Genomic DNA, 23,566 nt, shown 5'->3' on the forward strand with positions numbered 1-23,566 from the left:
TGCTGGCCAATTAGGACACGGAACAGTCTGGGAAGCGCCTGAAAGACGAGTGGGTATGTGGATGAATCGTTGTACAGCCATGATCGACTGCTTGGGTATTAATTAACAGCCGCTGGGATGGCATAGTATATGTACAGTTCAAAGGACGGGATGGCTTCGAGCCAGACTACTTATTATTCGTTGCTTCATTTCAAGCCCTCATGCCTTTCCATTCCAAAACACCTTGCTACCCACCCGCTAAGTCGTCAATCGGGAGAGGGGACTCCTTGGCAATAAAGGCAGTGCCTTGTTCCTGCCATTCCTTGGATATTGCCCATACTTGCTCCGGAGCACTTTTGCGTATGGTGGGGTACGCCTTGGGCTCCCCTTCATGCTCTCTCTTATGCTCTCATAATCCTCCTCCTCATCATCGGCCAAGCTAGGATAAATGTTGACCAGTTCGGCTTTGCCGATGGTCCAATTGCTCGATATCTCGGAGCTTGCGATAGTCATGGCCGATCGATCCGACATCACGGATGGCCCTCTTGGCAAATCTCTGCCAGACTGTGGAGGTGTAGGAGTGCTGTCAAAAAAGGAAAGACTGCCACGCTCGAAATGGGGGATGTTGATCTCAATGCTGGGTGGTCGGATCGATGCTGTGTCGCTACGCCGCCGTCGCTCCTGTACAGTGTCGGGAATGTCTGCAGCCCCTCGTAGTAGGCTCGATCGCTGTCTCGACTTCCGCACCTCCTTGAACATCTTTTCCTGCTGTAGCTGAAAAGGATCAGATGTGATCCGTCGTCGTTGTATCGTGCTCACCGGTCGTCCACGGTGGAGCCTGCCGAATGCCCGAACACGTTCGAGGACGTCCGGAGCCGGTGCTGGTGCCGATAGAGCCTTAACAGGTCTTGATTGTTCGTTGTATTTAAGCTCTACCACCTCCTCAGGTGTAGAAGCTGGGAATTCCTTGGGAGGTGCTTCTGTCAGCAGCGGGGGCGGCGACTTCGGCCCAAGAATAGCGTGCTCGCTTGAGGTAGAAGAAGTGCCCGAGGGAGTCATCGAAAGAAACGATTTGCGATTGGCGTCTTGTGTAGGTGCAAACGTGACACGTGGACTGTAGTCGACTTTTGAAAACAACGGCGCGGGTGGTCGTATTGGATCAGGATCGGATACCGCACGGGAACTACCCACGAAGCTTGCTGTTTGTGGAATCGACGAGTCGAAGCTGGCAGTAGCTGGTACCGACCAGCGATATCCATTACTTTGAATACTGCTTGCTACTGTCCTTTCAGGCCCTGGCATGACGATAGAGCTTGCAGGAAGAGGATGGATCTCGTCAGTCCATGGCGTTGGTCCTTTGTATGCATTGAACAAGGATTCCGTGATATCCATTCCCCTCCGTTTCTGTTGCACTTCAGGGGTCATCTGCGCCTGGGACGAGGCTCTTCTCCCCACAGAATGCCGGGACTGATGGGCTGAATGGGATTCAGACGATCTTCGTGGCGTTTGTGATGAGCCTCGTCGTTCTATATGTATCAGAGAGGGCCGAGGAATACTCCGCGACCTGTCCCTTGGTTTTGATCGCTTGGGTGGTTTTACCTTTGACTCTGATTCAGCATTCGAATCACGAGGCTCAGGGACCTTATGGAGCCACGGGGGTCTTCCTGGAGTCCATTGTTGACCTCTGTCTGTTAGAAGGCTTCTCAAAGAGTGTCGACTCGCTCGCTTGCTTGATTTTGAAGGGGTAGGCTTTGTGAAACCCTTCTCCACGTCGTACTCGAACTCCTTCTCCACATCAGGACTCTGCAAGTCCACAGAGTAACAATCTCTGTCGCTCGGTGTCTCGAGAGCCACCTCGTGAGGTATGGCTTTGCCATCTCGAAGGGTCAATTTCCTTGGGGGTTTGATCGAAGACTCCACGCTATATCTTTTCTGCCCTCTTGTACGATTCCGTTGCCAATACCACAGGAATAAGGAGAGTGTGAGAATAACAAAGAAAGCCAGCAGAGCTAGGATGATTATCGTTGGTAAGAGTTGCATGATGGTATATTGTCCCATGCATGGGCTAGCAAGACCTCATCTGAACGCCACTTCGAAGTGATGGTAACATCACCTTGAAGCTTTGCACGCGAAAGGTTTTGCAGAAGGCGCCCGGCCGCAGGGAAGGAAAGGCTCCAATGCCCCCAGTCTCTTTATCTAAGTCTGCCAGTAGAAGATACAAGCTAAGTGAAACATTTGTTTCAAGGAAATTAAGCTCTGTACGCGAGGAAGTGGATAAATGATCAAGACGAATTCGCGCTGTACTTGATCAATCGACGAAGGTCCCAAGAGAGTATTAGTGAGTGTAATCCAGTGACAGGAACGGGTGTAGCCCAAAGCCCAATGACCTGCACCGAGGAGGGAAGGGATCGGAGGGTGACTGGGGAATTGAAGTGCGTACTCGCGTATGTGCTCGAGCTGCAAGCGACCAAAGTAAAAGTACGAAGCCGATGGATGGGAATCAAATGTATGGCTCAAGAACAAATGATTCTTCGACGGGAAAGCACATATTTGGTCGACGCAAGGTTAGACCCGAATATGCATAACAAGCAGTGGTGAGTGGAGAGCAGGGTGATCATAGCTTTGATCAGGCAGACCAATTTTAGAGCGCTTGACCCGGGCAAGGTACGGCCAGGCGAGAGGCTGCGAAGATAGCCAGTCATTCTGCAGCGTTCCTTGCACTTGCGCATGGCGACAATGTTGGAGGTGTTAGACTTAGTCAATCGGATTTGACGTCCTGCGCCTTTTCAGCCTCAAAGTCGAATCTAAGAGGCGCTTGCGAGTAGGAAGATACCCTTAAGAACAGAACCCCACTCCTTCGAAACGTTGATCGACGACCTTTTGGGGCATTGAGCGAGGTGGAATCTCTGGCAAGGGATTTAGTCGCGTCCGTCGTAGATTTTGCGCCTCTCCATTGCTCGCGTCTGTGGCGGATATCGCAAAAAGAGAGTAGGGCGCATGCGACCAAGTTGGAGGAGTCTGCCCAGGTGACGCTTTAAAAGAGCCCCAATAAGATCGACGACAAGACTCGTTTAAGCGAATCGACCAGTACCACTCCATGATATCTAATCGGCGGGCCATGCTCGCAGCAATAAGTCCCCCGGTGTCGATACGCTTCTCTGGACCATTTCAGGGACTTGCGAAACATTGTGTAGGGCTTGAAAGACTCACCAGGGAGATCGTCATGCACTTCTGGTGAGGCATATATCTGGGCAACGCTGCGGGCAGTCAAGCCTTCAAGACCGTGACTAAATACTCAACTAAATACTCGTGCTGAGAGGCCCGAAAGTATCCGTCGGCTAGCACTGTAGCAGAAGGCTATTCTGGCCATGTATATTGATTGATCCAGGCTCAAGTGATCGTCTCTGCTGGCACCAATGGCTAATCTTTTTCTTAAATCCCCGCATCAGGGCATTGTGCGATTGTGGGGGGACTTGTATCGGCCGTAAATCAATCACGGCCACCTCAGGCATGTAATCGATTGAAGCGCCTGTGTTGTCTGCCTTGGTACTGACAAAATGGGGCACTTGCTTGTCATTTGAGGTTCGATCGCGTCAGCGGGCAGAGAAGGAAGCAAACATTGGCAACAGCATCAAGCACTGAGTTTCCTGATACAATATTCATTCGCTAATCATAACGCATCGAGTAAAGGAATGCTGGCAGTCTTTCGATTGTGATTCCAAGACTTCATTACTGACCTTTCCCCTCCTTAACCTCAAATCTTGTAGAATGGACTCGTCTTCCTTACAGCTCGCCCTTGATTGACTTACGCGCAGTCTCTACGAGCTTCTCGAAATCACCACCAGTAATCAACTTAAGCTCGCCGATTAGAACCATAGTGAACATGATTGCAGTGGCAATTTGCAATGCGACGATTTTGGCGTATAGCTTGAGCAATCTGATCCTTGCTTCCTTGCCGAACGTTTTCCAAGCATCCAGCATCGAGATCGAGCCACTTCCACCTAAGGCTTCGGGTTTGACTTTACCGTCAAAGCTACGGTCAAAGGAAACGATTGATTCATCTTCTTCTGCAAGCATGGAGGCCTCAACACGTTTGAGTGACACTTCTGCGGGTATGACGACGAGTAGTACCGTGGCTAGGAAGACGAAAACAACCATGAAGGCCTGCACTAGGGCGACCTTCTGTGTTGCCTTGGAGTCACCACCAAAGGCATTAGGATTCTGTAAGGTGCTGTAAGCAGAGTTGAGTAGGACTCCCGGGACGTAGATAGACATCTGTTGCGCAGCAGCCCAGATTGCTGCAGGCAGGAGCACATGTTTGCCGGCCTTGACAGATGGGATACGTCGCCACCAGCTTTTCGATGAAGGCATAGAGATGACGACATGGGTCCAAGTCATGTGAATGCGAGAGAGAGCAACGCTCGCCACAACAGACATGAAAGGTCGAATGAAAGTGCCTCTCGGTGCGATAAGACCTAAGATCAGGGCATGTAAAGCGTTGTAGATGATGGCGATATGTAGACCACGGAAGCGAGCGAGTGGCCCACCGATGGATGTCAGGTGTTTTACGGCGCTCCGCAGCTTGCGGGTGATGGGAAGGTTCTTGACCACGTAAATGTCCAGATCCGCGGCCTGTGTTTCCGATGCATCTCCCGAGAGCAGAGGGTCTTTGATGTCCGAGATTGCAGCTTCAGAGGCGTAGGCCGTGGCAGTAGGGTTTTCGATCATAGCTAGCGTCCCCACGACGTCCCCATATGTATAATCAATCTACTCGACACGGTCAGCTTCAGTTACTAGCTTATGTAGCCGTCCAGAGGAGAGTGCTCACGGCTGATATCATCGCCATATACAGCACAACCGTGGCCCAGAGGAGTATCATCCCCCAAATAGCAATCTGTTTGATACCTTCTTCATTGCCGGCATCGATGTTGGCATAATGTTGTTGCGTAACGTCAAGCGCCCGACGGGCGAGTGAGTGCGCCGCGCTCGACATTGTTGTTTGAGTAACTCAATTTTTAGGATATTAGCACAGGTTGGTAATGAATAATCAATCGCTCAAAGAATCGAAAAAGAGTATTCAGAGGAAGAAGGGAAAAGCAGCCGGTGAAGTATTGAGCTGTCCGCCGTGAAGTAGGCAACAAGAATGATAAAGGAGCTGGAGGAACGAGCACAGCCCGGCGCCAAGACACTAAAATGGCCAATCGTAAGGTATTGGATTGAAACGTCGAGTTATACGTCCAACTCGGGTGACATAAGCACCCAGGACCACCAATTGGCAGAGAGCGATCGATACCTTGAGACTCAACATGGCTGTTCTGTTCTGGGATGTGCATATCTCGGCGCTTGAGGAACATTCGCGGGCGATGTTCGTGCGAACGGAGCTCGAATAGCACTATAGGAAGGATTTCGCCGCGAGGCATTGCCCCTTCTTGGAACGAAGGAGTCTTGCTACCGAATCGGGAGAAGTTGATGTCTAGGCAATCATCGTGGTCAAAATCAATCCTCCGTCTTCAGCAAGGTCAAAAGAGATCTAAAGGGAGGATGCTCGTATTCGCATTCTCCCGCTCTCAAATTATATGCAAAAAATCAATCATAGCGTCGACCTGTTCCTTTTTTACCAAACCCACATCCTCCTTGTGCGGACAACTTGACGACTGCTTGATCAGTTTGACTCCTTGATGTGCTTCTGCCAGTCCAGGTTCATGTCTTCTGGAATTAATGTCCCAGATGGAATGCGACAAGAATAGGCCAACGTCCTTTAGTCCTCACCAAACAGAATAGTCGAAACGCCGCCTTCGTGACAAGAAAGTACAACAGATACGGCTTGTCCTCTGGATGTGTCCAACCTAAGCTATTCTGTTTCGATTTGAATTCCTCTAAGAAGCGCTGCTATATAGGTTTATACTTAGTAAACAGCAAGCCTAATACCTCATGGCAGGAAGCCTTCTGGAGCTTGTAACAGCTGCAAAGAGCGTCACACTAAAGTCAGTAAGGCGCACAAGACATGTTGCCCGCTGACGCAAACCCCAGTGTGACGAGAGCCGACCAGCTTGCCTGAGATGCGTCAATTCAAATCGAAGTACGTGTACCACTGTCGACGCAGCTTTCATCCGAATTGTCCATGAGTCTTCAGCAACTCAGATTTATGTCTCATTTTGAGAGGAAAGACCTATTTACTGATCCGGTTCCCTTTTCACCAGTCTGCCCAGGTTACTCAGAAGGTCTTGATTTGGTGTTGCGTGACCAAAACAACACTGCGAAAGCTGCTGTAGCTCGACGTCAGAACGCTCGAAGCAAATTTCAGAGCCCTACGCTTCCACAGCGGCCGGATGCGTTCGTTCAGGAACTTTGTGTGTCGCAAGAATCGCTTTCGATTGACTTCTTTACCTCATCCTTTCCGGACCCCACGGCAGACGAACAGTCTCAAAGAGGGTTCGTTGATCTCATACCATTCCTGTATCATCGTGTCGCGTTAGATTCGCCTCTTGCGCTTTGTGTTGCAGCTATATCTCATCTTATCTTCAACAAATGGGTCCGAAATGCCCAAAATCCAGAAACATTTCAAGCCAAGAAAGCCTATGGGAAAGCACTGGCAAGCACGCGACTTGCTCTACAAGACCCAATCTCAATGGTGACTGATGATACCCTGATGACTGTGTGTTTACTTGGATTTTATGAAGCATGTTTTGAGTCTTTCCGGGCGAGGATATCATCTCCATGCCACTACGAGGGTGCTGGAGCACTCATAAGCCAACGGAGAGGTCAATCTATGACGAAGACGACCGGCACGTTGCTAATGGGAATTAGAAGTAACATCGCCTATCGAGCCGCTCTTACTGGCTCTGTGGTTGACTTTCATAGCCCTGTCTGGCAGGATTTGGACGAGGTACCTCTGAACGTTGCTTCTCTTCTCGATGTCATGATCGCAGAGGTCGCCAATTTCCAGGCTTCTATGCGTCAAGCTATCGCTTCCGCATCCAAGCTAGGCGAGGATGATCAAATTAGACTCGAGGACCCTCAGATCTCACTCCAGGCCAGCGAAATGCACAGTCGCCTAATATCGTGGATTGAGACCGTCCCTGCCGACTGGACGCCCATATCAGTCCCCCATTTTCAAATTCCAGAGTCAGTAACTCAAGCTGGCTTGTATGGTACAAATTGCGACATCTACAAGGACATCATTGTATGCTCCACCTGGAACGACTGGCGGGTCGCTCGCCTCAAAGTGCTCGTAGTACTTGCACGCTGTTGCACTGGCCACAAGCGTGCTGAGATGGTGGAAGCCATTCAAGAGCTAGCCGACGCCATATGTGCTAGTATTCCGTTTTGCTTGGGTAGTAGGACTTTGCCTGCACCTATGCATGCGCAAAACATCCAATATCCAAGCGAACCTGGCAAGCTAATCCCAAAGCCTCATTATAAGACAGCAGCAGCTTATGGTGGATGGTATCTTTTTGTACCCATGAAACAAGTCATTGCAGTGGGCAACTACTTGCGAGATGGTCAGAGCATGTGGGTGGCCTTACAGCTAAGACGACTGGCTGAAATCTACAATGTAGTTCCAATGTCATAAGAAGCAGCCTGCAAGATTGATCATTATTGTTACACTCTCGCTGTTTCATAGTCATGCGCTGTATGTTACACTTCATCGATTTCCATGATGTATGCTTCGCTCAAATCATCGCTACAGGGTATCTTTGCAATAATGACTTGTCCTCACACTCCTTGTTGGCTCCTTGTTATCCTACTGGATGGATATGTTACTTTGAACTGACTCCTTGGCACCAACATCTTGCACCTTCTATTTCAACCTGCACCAGCACATCGAGTCCGGCGTCCTTCAAGAAGGCGATGCATCTCTCTTTCACATCCTCCAAGTTGCTGATCCTGTCAGCCACCACATGCACAACTCCCATCACATGTCTTTCCTCGCCGTCTTGGACCCAGAACTTGGGGACCGTGCAGCCCAATACCCCACGTAGCGCACTGATACCCGCTAGTGCTTCTCGAAGGTCGTATTCGACGTCTTCTGGAACCGTGAGAAGGAGCTTGCTTGCACAGTTCTTGACCAGCGGGATTGCAGTGCCAAAGATGATGATCGCTATACCTGTGGAAGCAAGAGGATCCCAACCTGACCAGCCGTTCCACTGTACCAGCCATGTGGAGACAACGACGGCTAGCGAGCCTAATGTGTCACCAAGAACGTGCAAGTAGATACCCATCATGTTTTCGCTATGGTGGTGGTGATGATGATTGTGACGATGGCTATGATCATGATCGTGCTCGTGATGATGATGACCATGGCCATGACCATGACTAGAAGCGTCGTGGTGGACTGTTTTGGAGGGGGTGGCTGGGACTGAAGAGTACACGGATGGAGTTGGTGAAGAGGTTGCCAGGTTTTCAGCACTAGCATGACCATTCAAGGCTGGGAAACTCTGGTTGTGCTTGATCTCACTTTCGCTCTGGTGGGTATGATTATGACATTCATGGTCACTGTGTGATTGGTCGTGTTCATGCTCGTGATGCAGATGTGAATGCTTGCCATGGGCATGATCCTGCTGGCCGTGTGAGTGTCCGTGTGAGTGTCCATGTGAATGATCATGCCCGTGATGAGCATGACCAAAGGCGAAGATCCCAACAATGTTAATGACAAGGCCTAATATACTGACGGTCATGAGCTCGCCCAACCGCTTGACATTACTGCCTTCTGAGAGACGCTCAATGGCCTCATAGATGATTTCGACACTAATGAGCCTAATGGGATATATTAGCAGATTTGGATTGATGCGCTGCAGACACATACATCAAGAAGACGCCATTGGCAAATCCCGCCAGTGTTTCAATCTTGGCATAGCCATAAGGAAATCGACGACTCGGCGGCCACTTACTCATCACGGCGGCTGACAGACCGACCAAAAGAGCCAGACAATCGAAAAACATATGAATACTATCGCTTAGCAGGCCCAGCGATCCCGAAACAATGCCATAAAAGGTTTGGACTAGCATGAAGGCAAAGTTGAGGCTGATGATTTCGTTAGCTGTCCTGCGAAGAGATTTGGGCAGAGCGCTCACCACATGAAGTAAAAGATCCGGCGCGAGTCCTTCTCAACTAAAATAGTATGAAGAAGAGGCCAATCCTGGACTGCCGGTACTATGTAGTTTGTCATTCTGGACGCTCCCACAACCTCTCCGTGATAGGATCGCCGTTGATGATTATTATGTCCAGCAGAATGTGAGGACGATGACGAGGTAAATCGAGTATCGAGAGCATAAGCGATGTATGAAGCGCCAATGAATACGCTCTGGTAGAAGAAAGAAGTCCATGCGTCGTAATTCAAGGTCGTAATCAACAGACATGAAATTAGTGATCCAATAATTGACCCAGCACCGCGTTGGCTTCGAAGGGCATAGGAATCGATGAAAATTAGCCCTAGAGCTGCTGCGCAAGTCGTCAAGATGCTCCAGGCAAAAATGCTACCATCAGTTGCATCTGCGCCGGCGCTAGGTGCAGATACGAAAGGAAGTATGAAAGTTGTGATACACATGAACAAAGCGACCGCCAGAGTGAGGTCGATGTCTTCTGCGGTGCATATATTTGATGAGATTGGAAGCAGAGGTGTGGATGGAGACGCAGTGTTGGAAGAAACACGCCAGTCTGTCGCCTTTAAAGAGCTGCTGTGTATAATTCTGCTCAAAGACCTTGGCTTCAGGGATGGATAAGCCGGTGGCATCATGAAGACAGAGATTCCAAGGGCCGTATATCCAAGCGCAATACTTAGCTTCGACTCACTATTGGTAAGACCAAAGACATCGGTGCAAATTTGAAGCGCTATCACTGCCACACTCCATTTGCGTTGGCTCAACACTCGCATCCAGGTTTTCCCTGTAAGTAGTATTGAAGATTCATCTCCAGCTACCATAAGGCCTGTAACTTTGGCAAAGAGGAAGATAGTCGTTACCCTGGCTCCTCCAAGACAAGATGTAGCATAGAAAGGCAATCCGATTGTCGCTGCTCGCATCACCGCAACTCTGCCAACTCGCAGGAAGTCCGCAGAGGTCGATATGTTGAGTAGAGAAAAGGATCTGGTGCTTTGAATCTTGCCAGCCGCTTGCGCGGCTTTGCCTCCCATAGCCAGAAAAAGCAGTGTTGCCGCAATGAGCCCACTGAGTAAAGTGGATCGGGACGTATTTGCAAGATCTATACTTTGGAAGCGAGCGTTGTTCACGACTACCTCAGGATTCGGATCTGCTGAGTTTGCGCCCCGAGAGATTCCAGGAACAATTCCCAAACCAAAGGCTAAAGACGCGAAAGCGTAAGGGAGAGATAATAGCACAGCCGAATAGACCTCCTTCAAGGATACTATAGAGCTTTCCATCGACATGCTCGTTGTCTCGAATTTGTGCGCATCAGCGACAGGAAGTCCGTAACCACTGCTTTGCAGGTTCAATTGTGTAGGAAGCCCTGCGCTTTTCCGCCTATCCATACTCTTAGCCCTTGTTCCAGACGAAGTTGAGAAAGAGACAGGATTGGGGAGCTGGAGATATGGCGATTGGCTTCGCTGTGGACTGGAAGAAGGAAGATCATCGACTGACTTGGCGGGACATGGGTCGAGATTGCTATTGGTACAAAAGCTCTCTACATTGGCGTTTTCGTTGTTGAAGAGGTATGGACCGTTCGTGTTAGTTGGGTGCAGTGGTAATTTGGAGTTGGCTGGCTGCCTGTGATGTGAATGAGAGTGACCATGACCTGCATGGTTCGAAGAAGACGGGGGAAGAGCGTAGGTAGTCGCCATCGTCTAGCGCCTTCCTCGAAGGCGGACTATAGGTTGTCTGCCCTCAAGGCAAACGGAAAGAGCAAACCATGCTCGAGTCGATCCTCCGACCTGATCTGTGATCACCTTGCTGAGTATCTCACTTATAATGGGTTGGAGGATCCGAGGAATATGTACAAATATCCGCATGAGGCAAAGCTCTTGTCAGGGGCACCAGGGCATGGATCAATTCGAGGAACATTTCCGCCCCATGCGCTCCTGTTTCGCGTGCGACCTTGCAATTGAATCCTTTCACACGCATTGGAAGCACACGACATGCAGATCCGACCCTACCTCATATGAGAGACTTCAAGACATGGAACCACATGATACAGTGCCATAGTCTCAATGTCTTTTTCCAGCCCTGAAAGTTTGTTCCCTTGGATGCTGAAGTGCATCGTGGTGCTCCTCATTACTACTCTTTCGCGTCATTCACGAGAGCCAGAGTTGGATGATGAAAAGCGGGTTCAGGTCGTCGTTTTGGGAGACATTGGTAGAAGTCCTCGAATGCAATATCATGCTTTAAGCTTGGCCAAGCATGGCTTTCACGTCGATTTAGTTGGATATTCAGAATCACATCTGCACCCCGGGATTGGCGCACATCGTGAAATCCATGTCTCTCCACTCACTCTGCCTCCGGCCTGGTTGAAGACAAAGAATCGCATTCTTTTCTCAATCCTTGGTCCACTGAAAACCCTTTTCCAGATCTGGACCTTGTGGAGTCACATGTACCTCAAAGCTGAGAGGTCGGGCTGGATGCTCGTTCAAAATCCCCCAACAATTCCCACGTTAGCCATTGCTCTGCTTGCGTGTCGCTTACGGAAGACTCGTCTTGTGATTGACTGGCACAACTTTGGTTATACCCTCCTTTCTTTAAAACTTGGGCAGAATCACCCTCTGGTAGCAGTCTCCAGACTTTACGAGCAACATATAGGTCGGTACGCGTATGCACACCTTTGCGTGTCTAGTGCTATGGCGAGAGCGCTCAAAGAAACCTGCCACATCGATCATTCGGTCTTCACGCTTCACGATCGCCCAGCTTTGACCTTCCAGAGTTTAGACGAACCAACCCGAGCTTTATTTTTGGACAAGCTGGCAGACTCACTTACAACGACGTGCAATCCAGATCTTTCTTTTTGTGACATTTACTTTCATCAAGCAGGTGTCGCGGGTCTAGAGGCTCCTGTACATCCAGCAGAGGCTCTCATGCAGTCGCTCAAGGATAGAAAGGCAAGGCTGATAGTCAGTCCGACTTCTTGGACTGCTGATGAGGATTTTTCTTTATTGCTCAGTGCTTTTCTCATTTACAGTGAACATGCCAAGGTCTCAAAGCTACCCTTTCTTGTCGTGATAATTACGGGTAGAGGCCCTGGGAAGGCAGCTTTTGAGCGTAGAGTAGATGAGCTCTACGCCCATCAACAGCTATCTCATGTCTTCATCATCACTGGCTTCTTCGACGATCTCAAAGACTACGCATCGCAGCTTGGATGCGCTGACTTGGGTATCAGCCTTCACACAAGCAGCAGTGGAGTCGACTTGCCTATGAAAGTGCTCGATATGTTTGGGGCAGGCATACCTGTAGCTGGATGGTCAGAATTTGAGGCATGGCCAGAATTGGTTCAGGAGGGAGTGAATGGATTGGGCTTTGGAAATGCCGGAAAGCTCAACGAGATACTCCAATTGTTGTTCAGTAAGGACCCCACTATGCTAGAGAAGCTACAGAAAGGAGCACTGGAAGAGGGGAAACGGCGTTGGGACGAGGAGTGGGATCCTGTTGGCGAAAGACTCTTTGAAGTTGATCAATTTCGAAATAATACGTAACATTGACAATAGACAATAGCACACTATAGATCTCTTCGCGCGTCAGGTCTACTTAAGGCTTTTTTTGATAACGCATATTTAGAAGTTTTTTAAAATACCAACGTACAATGCTCAAACTTGCATAGAATAATTTCAAATCCTCAAAATCTATTCATTATATTAAGAACATCAAGTATATAGATTTTCAAATTAATTAAGTATGTTTTCATGGTAGGAATGTTTAAGAATCTATGTCAAGCCTTTCCTAAAAAGGTTAGAAAGGTGAATTACTCCAAAAAGCCTTGCGTAGAAGAGATGACCCCTAAATAAGATTTCTGGGCAATTTATATCTTGATGGCTTAGTTTTGAGAATGCGCCCCGCCCAGCCCTTGTTAGCTAATCTAGAGTAGGGGTCGATCCAACTTAAAACTAGGGGGACCTCTTCTATCAATCATCCTAGAAAAGTCCAAAGTTCAATTTCAACTCTCCAACAACAGAGTAGATGATGTGGCGGAAATATTGAGAATGTTAAGAGCGCGTACGATAGTTGAATCTGTCGTATTCAAGCTTCACAGTCTACCAATATTTCGAATTGAGAAATTGGTCTTCCTTAGAGTGTCACGTGTGAAGGTCTGCCACAATGCAGCCTGACATCTCGAAATTGGATATTCCGCACGTCAAACCACTAGATGAGAATTGTCTGGCTTGGGCTGCCCGTGGCGAGTTGGCTTTGGCTGCGGGAGACCAGGTCATACTCTTGATCCCGGGCAACAGGGCTAGACCTTGGAGCGAGGTGAAAGTTCAGGTCAACAAATTTACTACCACAGAATGGCCACGTCAGTCACCAAAGCCTTTTCCACTGATGGACATCGGAGAAGAGCAATCTGATAGTCATGTATGTCAGATTGCGTGGTCGCCGCCAGGTCTAGCGCTTCATCGACGCTCTGCCCTGGCAGTATTGACAGCTAATCATATACTCTCAATCTGGGCATCCACCTCAAATCCAAAAGATTCGGAGAGTTGGGAGAGAGTGCTGGTTCTGAATCAGGGAAGAAATGCCGAAGGAAAGCCTTCGGGCCCACATCAAGTACGATGTGTGACTTGGTGTCCCATCGAAGATGATTTCATCCTTGCTGTAGGATTGGGAATGGGTGCTCCAATCAGACTTTTTCGAATTGCTAGCCCATATCAAAACGAGTCCAAATCCTGGTCGGCGTGTCAAATACTGGAACTGGATCACTTAAAGCAGCAGAATATAGACCACGTACCCTCATTATACCAACTCGGGTCACTACAAACTACATTCCCTGACTATGTGAAATGTAGCCCTGTGATACCCTGTAGCAACGCTAGGAAATTCGTGCTATCTTTCCGACGAGCTGGACTTCTGTACCATCACGCGATCTCACTTGGTTTAGCTGGCCCTGGACAGCCACAACAAATTCACAATGACAATGAAATATTCACAAATTTAACTTTTGGGCCAGCTAGTCACAGCATGATATTCTGGCTAGACTGCATCGTAAGCTTCTCAATTATCTTCAAAGTTCTCAATGTTGCAGAGCCCTTACCCTATGAATAGTTCACAATACCGCTGCTACTGGTCGTTGTATATCGCTCGCTTTATTCTTTTTTGTTAGAACTGTCGGCCGAAGGGGCTTTTACAATACACCAGCGTCAGGAGGCTTTACTTCCTGGTCACGACAAAGACGACCGCCAACTCACGCCATACGATATTATGGGTAAGAAGCTCCGCACCGACTATCAAATCGATACTTATGTGATTGAGAACAGCTTTAATATCATGCACAGAACACAACCCGAAACAGGGTTCTGGATCCCTCAATTTTGTTGCAGCCACACGAGACGGACAACTCGAAGCTTTCGGCCTCGAGACAACAAGCCCTGAAGCTCCTAGCAATCTTTCTATACCGACCCGTAAGTCACAGGGGCAACCCTTTTCCGCGTGTCAGCAGTTGTCGAACGCTAGAAAGATTTACGCCACTGCTCGAAAAATTGATCCAAAGCTCGTGGATACATGGGTTCATGGCACGGCTTCTTATCGAGGGATATTCGTGGTATGCATCAGCTTCCAGTATCGTTGGGAGGTAATGTACAAGACTACCCAGGAGCAAAAAGCTACGCTACTTTTCGGCTATATCGACTTGGACTCTCAAGTCTTCCACTTCCCTTGGCAGGACGAGATACAAGCTGATGTTTCGGAAGCGCTTGGAAGGGTATTTCAAAAATTGAAGATGAGTGTAGAAGAACATTTGTCAGAGACAGATATCACCTTGCGTTTCTACTACAATGCCGTCATTGTTGCACTTACCGGGTTCCATGATTCCAGCGACCATCGTCTGCTAGTCGCACAGGCAATACTGGATCACTTGATAAACGCTTTCAACGGCGTCGACAATTTCTCCAAAGAAGCTCAATTCTTGAAACTTATAAGAGCAAATGAGTCACAATCACGATTGGAAATGCTTGCTGCGATTCCCGAATTCTTGCGCCTTAGGCTGCCTGAACTTCTCAAACACGAACGACTCAAAGTATTGGTGGATCAGTGTCCGGTGTGCGAGCAACCTCTTACATTTGGGCCATCAAACAGTGCTGAATGTCTCAACAAACATCCTTTGGGAGCAAGATGTGGTATTACGTTTATGCCCATAAAGAATCCGAAACACATTAAAAAGTGCTCGAGTTGTCAGCGTATTTTCGTCAACGAACGTGGAAACCCTGAATTGAGTGATCGGGAATGCTTGCCCAGAAGGTTTCTTGAAGACTTCGACGAGTGCCCATACTGCGGCGGTAATTATTTCACACAATCATAGCTTGTTTCGAACTAGGAGTCACATCACATCAATGTTGGCGAGAACTTAATAGCACGATCATCGGGGGCAGATATCGGCTTCTTCAAGATCAAAAAGCAGCCAATGCCAAACCCATGTACGCTAAATGAATCCCGATGGTCGTCTACTATGGATACTGACATTTCAATACCAAACGCTAAAGCAAATGGAAAATTTGAGACGAATGCGCAGCTTTGCGGGCTGCTGGGAAGCCTGTTCTTTGTGGACGGAAAGCGGTCCTTATACTTTCCTTATGTACAAAGATTTCCTCCATTTCACGTGCGTTCAAGGACGCAAGCGGTTCGACTGTACCCGTACGTCGGAAAAATAGCGTTGCTTTGCCTTGTTAGCATGATCTTTGTGCGCAGTACTACGTGCTTTGCCAATGAAATTCTAAGATGCTGCCAGATCTTCTCACCTCCTCATCACCCCTAAAAGCAATGGCCATGCCCATACCAGATCGTCAAAAGGGCCTATCGAAGACCCTCAAAACCCGGCCTATATCATTCGGTGGCATCTTCTCCAAAAGCCCGATCATTGTGGCCGGCTCAGGCAACCCCAGACGTAGCATGTCGACACGTATGAGTACCGCTTCAGACGAGGATAATACAGACCAACAGGATAGTATTGCATCTGTCAGTCCACAGCCAAATCAAAAGGCCATCCTTGGCTCAAAATTCGGCAGCGAAGATCATTCCTCAAGCTCAGCTGTCGCGCTGCCCTTAGAGCCTAACCTGGTCAATCTTGCCAAAGAAAATGTCGACAATCGCTTTTCCAAGTTCTCGTTCGTACCTTCGTACGCAACTTCTTCTGTAGGCGGATCGCAATCCGTCCTCGAGGGCCTAGACGAGCACCAAAGCGGACACAAAGATGACCAAACTGCTTCACGGTTTGGCTCAGTCTCTACATCGTCAGAGTATCCACCGGGTACTAGTCAAAAAGTAAAGTCGCCTCCGCCTGGAAACAGGGCGCCCAAGAACAGCCTGGCCCACCCGAGCGATGCAGAGTCGCTGTCCCACGTGATGGAGCAGTCCTTCAACTTGGAATCGAGTTCGTTCAGCTTTCTCGATCATGGAAGTGCAGGGAGCTCTGAAGATGGTATCATGATCGTAGGAGAGAGTGAAAGGGGAAGTGAGGCCTCTGTGCCGCTCGCAATGCCTGTACTTCGCAATGATATCCTCGTGAACAACACGAACTTGGTCAAATCTCCCCTCCGACTTGAGAAAGACAGAGATGACGACAAGATAGAAAGACCTGACATTGTAATCCAATCACCCAATACTCCGACCTTCGCGCACGTAAAAGAAGAGCCAAAGAGCCCACGAGCTTCAAGGGCACTGCACGTACCATTCCTCCAACGCTTCAAACCCGGCGGAAAGAAAGCTAAGAACCGTGACTCCTCTGGCACCGTCGAAACCGTAAAGAATGTACCTCACGGCCAGCAGCACTTGGACTCCTTCTTCGATGCCGCCTCCTCGGAAGGCGACGAAGATCGCGCCCACGACGCCGATGACGAGGAGGATGCAGACGATGGCCAGAAACCTTTTTTCTGGGCAACGCCACACAAGCCTCTTTTCGCAAGCCAACCCTCGTCCAGCACCGCAGCGGATCTATGAAGCAGCAAGACAGTCCCCAGAAGATGGATATCACTGAGGCTCTGGTCCGGGGTCCCAGCGGCAACAGCCAAAACAAGGACCTTGACGTTGGCCTCTCTGACGCTAGTACTACCGACAATACAGTCACCGTCGGCACCCGTGCATATGAGCCACGTACTGAGGATGAAGAACAGCAGAAACGTGAAGATCGCCGCAGCGGCATTATTGGCTGGCCAACTTCTGAGCGCGTAGCCGACGGACCAAATTCTGCAAGCGAGGTTCTAGAACACAGATACCTCGAAGGAGACGACCGAGTCAGCGGGCTCTGGAACGGGTCGGCGGATCCCTTCGCGCCCAACTCAGCGCCGGCAATCCATCATGTTTCCACGAGCCCGATTGCAGGAGGTAGCGCACTTGCCCGTAATGCTGTCATGGGGACGCCAGACCCTAAGGCGCCGGCTGATGGCTTGAGAAGCCATCCGTCCGTGATGGCGAAAGTCATGAGACCGGCTCAGCAAGAGAGGAGTCGAAGTAAGGTTGGATTTTCATTAAGAGCGGATACGGAAGCTGCAAGGCAGGCAGGCAAGAAATGGGAGAAGGAGGATGTGATCAGTACGCCGTACCCGATACCATATGAAGGGGATAAGGAGGGGGGTTGGGAAAGAAATCAAAGGAAGGAGAAAGGAAAATGGGCAAGTTTGACTGTTCTTGTGTACAAGCGTGGTGGGGGAATGCCAAAGGTGACGAGACTGAAGATTCCGAGCGTAGGGCATGAAATCTTTAGTTCCGTAATGTCGGGGAAGCCGCAGGAAGGAGGAACGGTGGCGATGAATCAGACGTTCGATGATGCTAAGTTGGCACTTTTGCTCAGGGGGGCTTATACGTCCTTCAGAGGGCCGGTGCTGGCGAAATGCGGTGCAAGGACCGTCTGCAGCGTAAGATTGCTGGGATACACATCTTGGTGCCAGCTTGCTACGAGGAGGGCGAAACAGCAGTGCTTCGAGACAAAGGAACAGAAGGACGAAGAGTCTGGCTTCGCAGAGGCGCGATTGCTAGAGCTCTATCGAAAACCAAAAATTGGGAATGGCAAATGGGAGTGGTGGAATTGGGCGAGAGGATTGCCGGAGAATCAAGCTGTGGGTGTGCAGGGAGAAGCGAGGTTAGAGAGAGTTGCACTTGAGATTGTCGAAGGTTGGTCAGCCAGAAGAATCATCCTGGCTTTCTCTCTGGTGGCTATTTGCAGTGTCGTGGCGTGCCTTCTCTGGATATTCGCTGGAGTCAACCGTACTGCAACAGGTGAGCCTCTGAAAGGTAGCCCGAATGCTGCAGGCCAAAGCCTGCCAAGCGAACCAAATTCGTCTACTATCGGTCAATCGTCATCGCATGACGGCATAGCAATTACAGGCTCTCACTCCACTCCCTCTCAGGTGCCTACAACAGTGCCCGGTGCAGATACCGCACTCTTCGGCATCCCGTCGGACGCTTTGGGACCCGGCAGTGCTGCCGCAAGTCTCAGCGCTATCATCAACGCTAATGGGCCAACACCGACGGTGATTCAGAGAGATACCTCCTCTGCTTCCTTGAGTACAGAGAGCTCGACAGTCACATCGACGAACATACCAGCGTCAGCTGGTCAGCAACCTGAAGCGTATCTGTCTGGCGGGCCTGGGTCGAGAGTCACTGCTGGCGTAGTGTTAGGCCTCCTAGTGCTGCTAGTCGGTTGGATGTTTCTTGGGGCTTGGCTAGCACTAAGTTGGACGACGGGATGAATGAAGGGATAATGTACTGTTTTGGAGTTGTCAAGGGCCGCCTCCTGACTGATCCCCTTGAACGACACGTTTTGAACTGTTGAAAGGGTAATTGCGAAGAATGCAACCAGACAATTTTATAGAAAACACTCGGGAAGGGTATAAAACTTGGAAAACAAAACATAAAAACCGCCTTACTACTCAACCCAATCTAGTCAATCATCCACGCCTGGCGTGCTGACTTCCGAAAACGCTCCTGTCTGTTCCATTGCCTATGTTCTGACTCCCAAAAGGACTTTTGCCGAGTGATGATATTGGGGCATCGCTCATATTACTACTGTCCCTGACGCCCCTTCGACTATTTCCTCGCTCGGGCAATTCAATTGGCGGCACTGAGCCAGCTGCTTCTGATATATGTCTAGCGTCCATTTCTTGGGGTGGCAAGCCAGTCTGAGTGGGGTCCATCTCATGATAAGCAGGGCCCTTCCAATCCTTCAGCGTAGACTCTGAAGCGGGATCGTGAGGCTTTCTCCTTTTTCGGCGGCGGAGGAAGAGAAATGCCGCCAACGCCATGATGGCAAGGACACCAAGGGCGACACCAACTCCAATACCTGCTTTTGCGCCCGAAGAAAGGCCGCTGTCTGCACTTGATGTGGGCGCGGCTGTGGATGTGGGTGCGTTGGTTTGAGAGGCAGCTGCGGGTGTTGTAGACGCGGGACTCGCGCTTGAAGATGAGCTTTGCATGGTAGCTTCCGCATCCTTTTGAGACATCAATTGGATGATATTTTGGTCACTGTCCTGCCACTGCACTTGGATTACATCCGCATAGACCGTATTTGACACTTTCGCAGGACTTATGGTAGTCAAGCTTGGGTTGGACGGTATCGAGCCGGACTGGAGCGAACGCATCGAATATACCTTCGTCAAAGGAGTATTGAAAAGCGAAAAACAGTAATTCCGGAGAATGCCTTGGTCGCTGGTCGTGAGGAAATAGCCACTTCAAGACATGAGGGTCAGCTGCTCAGGCGCCTAAGCGCATTGAGAGGATCTTACTTTGGACAACACATTGCATCATTGCCAGAGGAGTGATCTATGGCTCCAACACTGGTCCAACTATCTGGACATATTCCTGGTGAGTAATAGTTGTTGAATAGCTCCTCGTAGAAATTCGTGGGATAGCAGCCTGCGTCGCCCATTTGGCTGATACCATTCTGCCAAAGTGTCGTGCCATCATATGTGACTGTATCATGGCAGGAAGATGGAGGAGTGAAGATTGTTGTCAGAGGAGGATGAGACTTTTCGCCTGGTTGGCTGTTCTCTGATTCAGTATCGTTCGCATCTCCTTGAGACATGGCAATACTGAGAGCTTCTCGGGTTCTATCGTCCTAGAAATATTTTCAAGGGGGCAACAAGACGCAGAATAAGGCAACATGGCCCAGCCTGATGCTGCCATGACCGCGTGCAATGACTGCCCTTCAGGACTAGGCACTGCAGGGGTCAGTAAGGCAGGTTGCCAGCTCTAGGGTGTGGCTGAGGGAACCAACGTCCGCATTGGCCATACTGCTTGCAAGACTCCAGCAAGAATAGTCCGGCGGCAGGACCTGCAGAATTACCCAGAAAAAACATCGTGCTTACTCGAGCTCACTCGACTAGGCAAGGGTGCGAATCCTTCGAGCTGGAAAAAATTGGGGTATGAAATTGCTTCAGATCGCTTTCAGCTTTGCGCGAGTCAGCATGGGCTTGGCTCGGATGGATGCATGGTCATGAAAGCTGCTTTCACGATGCGAACTCCGTGAACAAGAGCTCTGTTGGGTCAGCGATAGTTAATCTGGCTGGTTGTCCCTCGGCAACGCTGAACTAAAGCGATGGGTCACGCTTGCTGTTCTCTCCCCAATATCAGGTAGTTGGTTCAAAATAAACAAAAACATCATGGTTTGATAGAGAGCTTAATGAATTCTCATAGCATAGCCTACAAAAAGACGGGTGTCACGAGATACCTTCCCAGAGTATTCTTGATACTCACTTAAATGCAGAGCATGTCTCAACCTCCAAATACTTTGCTCATTATCTCACAATTTCTCTCACTTTGGTGGCACAGAACTCAACCGTCGTAGATGACCTTCCATGGTCTGTCTTCATATCGTTCTCCATCCCGTGGCCATTTCACTCTTTGTAGCAGAAGTCGATAGACTTGAGCGTGAGTGGTCTTCATCGCTTCTCTCGGCCGAAGTATGATTGCATAGCGTTGGGTAGCAGAGGAGCGGTCGCTCATGACCTGCGTACGCTGCGAAGCTTCTCGAATTGCTTGCCTTCAAAAGACCTTGTTCATTGCTTGATGTGCGAGTTCTACCCCCAGAAATGTCACTGCATTTGCGGGCACGGCTCTCGCCAGTGCAGGTCCAATACCCGGGAAGAAAGCTCTGATCCCTCCATTGGCGTACAGGCCTCGAATGGTTCCGCCGATCGTTGGTCTGCCCCCGCGCTTTGCAGACGACTCTTGATGGTATCGATTGGGAATACAGGTATCCACATCGCCACCCCTGCTGTCCCGCCGGCGGCAAGCACTGCAGACAATCGAAGTTCCCCAGTCGCTTTGCCGTTTTCATCTTTTGGAGATAAAACCCGTCTTACATACTCATAAGTCGTAAAATAAGCGGCCGAGCCAGGTCCATCTCTTGCCAATGTCATGAAACTCCCACGGAATACAGACCTGACGCCTCCCTCTTTGTACAGCTGGCGGACGACATCCAGACCACCCGAATACTTCGGCTTTTCTCCAGGTGCAAGCTGCTTCTGCCCCTGTATCTGCAGCAAGACTTTGACACGCTCGAAGGGCGCGGTGATGAGTGTCATTGGTACTGCCGAGAAAAATCCTGCGGCGGCAATCTGAGATATTGAGAAGGTCGTATTCGAGGCTGTCTGGGGCGAGAAGGACCGCACAAGCTTTTGACCTACATCGTATCCCCAGAAGCTGACAGCGACTATGAATCCAGGTGTAAGCTAACAGCTTCCTCCAAAAGTGCGCAGAAGGTCTTACACATTGGTGTAACACCAACTAGAGGTGCCGAAACACCTGCATAGAGCCCCCTCCGTATCCCTTCTCTGGCAAAAGTCTTCCTGACTACATCAAGAGCGCCATTGTATACGCCCTTCTCAGCAGTCTGCATGCGCACCTTCACAAGATCGAACGGATGGCCCACAACAACGGCGCAGACTCCTCCAACTCCGCCAGCCACGAGAGATCGAATGGAAGAGGCAGCCTCCTTCGAAGCCTCAACGACTTCGTTCTTGACTTCAGAAGCTGAAGGAAGCTCGTCCTTCAACGAAGATGAAGAAGAAGAAGAAGACATTCTATAAAATGAGTATCACGTCTTGACGCTCGAAGACTGGGAGGGATAAAGATCACTCAAGTGACTTTGCAGGCGCACCATCACAGCCATGGCGCGACGCGGCGCCAACGTCATGCCGAGGCTCCTCCGATCCTTTCATCCCGCCTTATCGATAAAGCAAATCTAAGCGAGGGGGAAGAAACCTTCTTGGAGCTTTCTCACGTCTGCGATCTAGATGTACTACTGATAATCCAAACAGCCAACGGTGAAGCTTTTAACTTGAGCAATTGACGCATCTCGCTGCCGCCGAATTTGCTTGTCTGTTCCTAACCTACAGCCGCCTTCCTGAGCCAGCTTGCTTTCCGAAACTCTCTCTCGTTGCATCAAAGCTTACGGGGGATGGCGTCCTCTCGGCAGCTTGGATATATCGCCTCCCTCACCCGAGCAAAACCAACCAAACAACCGCAGTCCTGGCCGAAGAAGATTGGTCTTTTAAGCTGCTTAGCCAAAACTCATCCACATAAACTCCTTTGCGTGACTCAGTCCGGCGTATTGTAGGGGTTGTTTGTGGATTTAAGAGCCTCAACATAGAAAAGAGTTCTAATTGTCGAAAGTGCATGTACTGCTTCACTGATGTCTCGATAGGCTTTATAGTGATGCTGTAGAACCTTTCTTGGGTCATTGACAACTTCTCCCTCTTCAACGTCACCATTCGCGTACAAATTAACCAAGCGGACTTTCGGGACCTCTCTGCCACTGTCTGAGGGGAGGAAGTCACACTTCATCTCTTGCCGTAGTATACTTCTCCTCGGTTGTCGACCATGTTGAACTTGAAGAGCCGTATGCGACGCCTCATTTGAGTCTATGATCGACTTCTGCTTCTGTCATATCAACACCTTCAAATCCATCTTTCCTACTAATGCCGAGTCCAAAGCCACGCTCACCGTAAGTCAGGACAGATTTCCATTCACAAAGCGCTCCACTAGCGATCAAGGATGACAGGGTTTCGACCTGATTAGTCTTCGATTAGAGATTGCATCTAGCAGAGGCTGAACTTGATCTCGAGTCCTTCCTTGCATCTGATGCGATGATTTCGTTTGCTTCGCGGTGCTTGATCGCTCTTCGTTCGCAGTCCTCCGCTTCATCGATTTGATTCTGGCGGGCAGCTTTCATGCTAAAAGTCGTCCACCATTTCGCGAGCACAAGATTATCCTGGAGGTCATAGTTTGCACGCACTAAATGGCGTTTGCAATTTTCGATTAGAGTTTGCTTCAGCATTCCTTCCTCCTGTCTCCGACTCTCCATACTGATTGAATCTCGGCCATTCTCCACAGCGACTAGATCCTCAAATGACATCCAACTCGACTTGAAAAGGAGAATACGAGCTGTTCAGAATATGACCGAAAGGCCACATTTTTGCGCTGAACAAGTAGTTAGAGATTCCGAGCC

At 49.6% G+C, this 23,566-nt stretch overlaps 10 protein-coding genes across 10 annotated transcripts; 4 read left to right on the forward strand and 6 right to left on the reverse strand.

Moving 5' to 3' along the window:
* Positions 1-237: 237 nt before the first annotated feature.
* Positions 238-2,019, reverse strand: KY384_007060 (uncharacterized protein; the record flags this gene model as incomplete). The annotated part of the gene is made up of 1 exon (XM_044815553.1): positions 238-2,019. One exon carries the CDS (start codon positions 2,017-2,019, stop codon positions 238-240), a length of 1,782 nt encoding a protein of 593 aa, XP_044667427.1.
* Positions 2,020-3,762: 1,743 nt separating this feature from the next.
* On the reverse strand, positions 3,763-4,972 carry KY384_007061 (uncharacterized protein; the record flags this gene model as incomplete). Its single annotated transcript, XM_044815554.1, has 2 exons — positions 3,763-4,746; positions 4,808-4,972. The coding sequence occupies 2 exons, from the start codon at positions 4,970-4,972 to the stop codon at positions 3,763-3,765; spliced, it is 1,149 nt and encodes a 382-aa protein (XP_044667428.1).
* Positions 4,973-6,100: 1,128 nt separating this feature from the next.
* On the forward strand, positions 6,101-7,552 carry KY384_007062 (uncharacterized protein; the record flags this gene model as incomplete). Its single annotated transcript, XM_044815555.1, has 1 exon — positions 6,101-7,552. One exon carries the CDS (start codon positions 6,101-6,103, stop codon positions 7,550-7,552), a length of 1,452 nt encoding a protein of 483 aa, XP_044667429.1.
* A 187-nt stretch (positions 7,553-7,739) lies between these two features.
* KY384_007063 (uncharacterized protein) lies at positions 7,740-10,466 on the reverse strand (the record flags this gene model as incomplete). The annotated part of the gene is made up of 3 exons (XM_044815556.1): positions 7,740-8,736; positions 8,786-9,004; positions 9,055-10,466. The coding sequence occupies 3 exons, from the start codon at positions 10,464-10,466 to the stop codon at positions 7,740-7,742; spliced, it is 2,628 nt and encodes an 875-aa protein (XP_044667430.1).
* Positions 10,467-11,109: 643 nt separating this feature from the next.
* Positions 11,110-12,614, forward strand: KY384_007064 (uncharacterized protein; the record flags this gene model as incomplete). Its single annotated transcript, XM_044815557.1, has 2 exons — positions 11,110-11,127; positions 11,235-12,614. The coding sequence occupies 2 exons, from the start codon at positions 11,110-11,112 to the stop codon at positions 12,612-12,614; spliced, it is 1,398 nt and encodes a 465-aa protein (XP_044667431.1).
* A 619-nt stretch (positions 12,615-13,233) lies between these two features.
* On the forward strand, positions 13,234-17,061 carry KY384_007065 (uncharacterized protein; the record flags this gene model as incomplete). Its single annotated transcript, XM_044815558.1, has 4 exons — positions 13,234-13,429; positions 14,234-14,335; positions 14,406-15,245; positions 15,854-17,061. 4 exons carry the CDS (start codon positions 13,234-13,236, stop codon positions 17,059-17,061), a joined length of 2,346 nt encoding a protein of 781 aa, XP_044667432.1.
* Positions 17,062-17,084: 23 nt separating this feature from the next.
* Positions 17,085-18,809, forward strand: KY384_007066 (uncharacterized protein; the record flags this gene model as incomplete). Its single annotated transcript, XM_044815559.1, has 1 exon — positions 17,085-18,809. The coding sequence occupies one exon, from the start codon at positions 17,085-17,087 to the stop codon at positions 18,807-18,809; it is 1,725 nt and encodes a 574-aa protein (XP_044667433.1).
* A 198-nt stretch (positions 18,810-19,007) lies between these two features.
* KY384_007067 (uncharacterized protein) lies at positions 19,008-20,140 on the reverse strand (the record flags this gene model as incomplete). The annotated part of the gene is made up of 2 exons (XM_044815560.1): positions 19,008-19,785; positions 19,842-20,140. The coding sequence occupies 2 exons, from the start codon at positions 20,138-20,140 to the stop codon at positions 19,008-19,010; spliced, it is 1,077 nt and encodes a 358-aa protein (XP_044667434.1).
* Positions 20,141-21,149: 1,009 nt separating this feature from the next.
* Positions 21,150-22,138, reverse strand: KY384_007068 (uncharacterized protein; the record flags this gene model as incomplete). The annotated part of the gene is made up of 2 exons (XM_044815561.1): positions 21,150-21,769; positions 21,826-22,138. 2 exons carry the CDS (start codon positions 22,136-22,138, stop codon positions 21,150-21,152), a joined length of 933 nt encoding a protein of 310 aa, XP_044667435.1.
* A 518-nt stretch (positions 22,139-22,656) lies between these two features.
* KY384_007069 (uncharacterized protein) lies at positions 22,657-23,422 on the reverse strand (the record flags this gene model as incomplete). The annotated part of the gene is made up of 2 exons (XM_044815562.1): positions 22,657-22,979; positions 23,173-23,422. The coding sequence occupies 2 exons, from the start codon at positions 23,420-23,422 to the stop codon at positions 22,657-22,659; spliced, it is 573 nt and encodes a 190-aa protein (XP_044667436.1).
* Positions 23,423-23,566: the final 144 nt, after the last annotated feature.

Source organism: Bacidia gigantensis (genome assembly GCF_019456465.1).
Source record: "Bacidia gigantensis strain McMullin 20006 chromosome Unknown contig_255, whole genome shotgun sequence".
NCBI classification, from domain to species: Eukaryota; Fungi; Ascomycota; class Lecanoromycetes; order Lecanorales; family Ramalinaceae; genus Bacidia; species Bacidia gigantensis.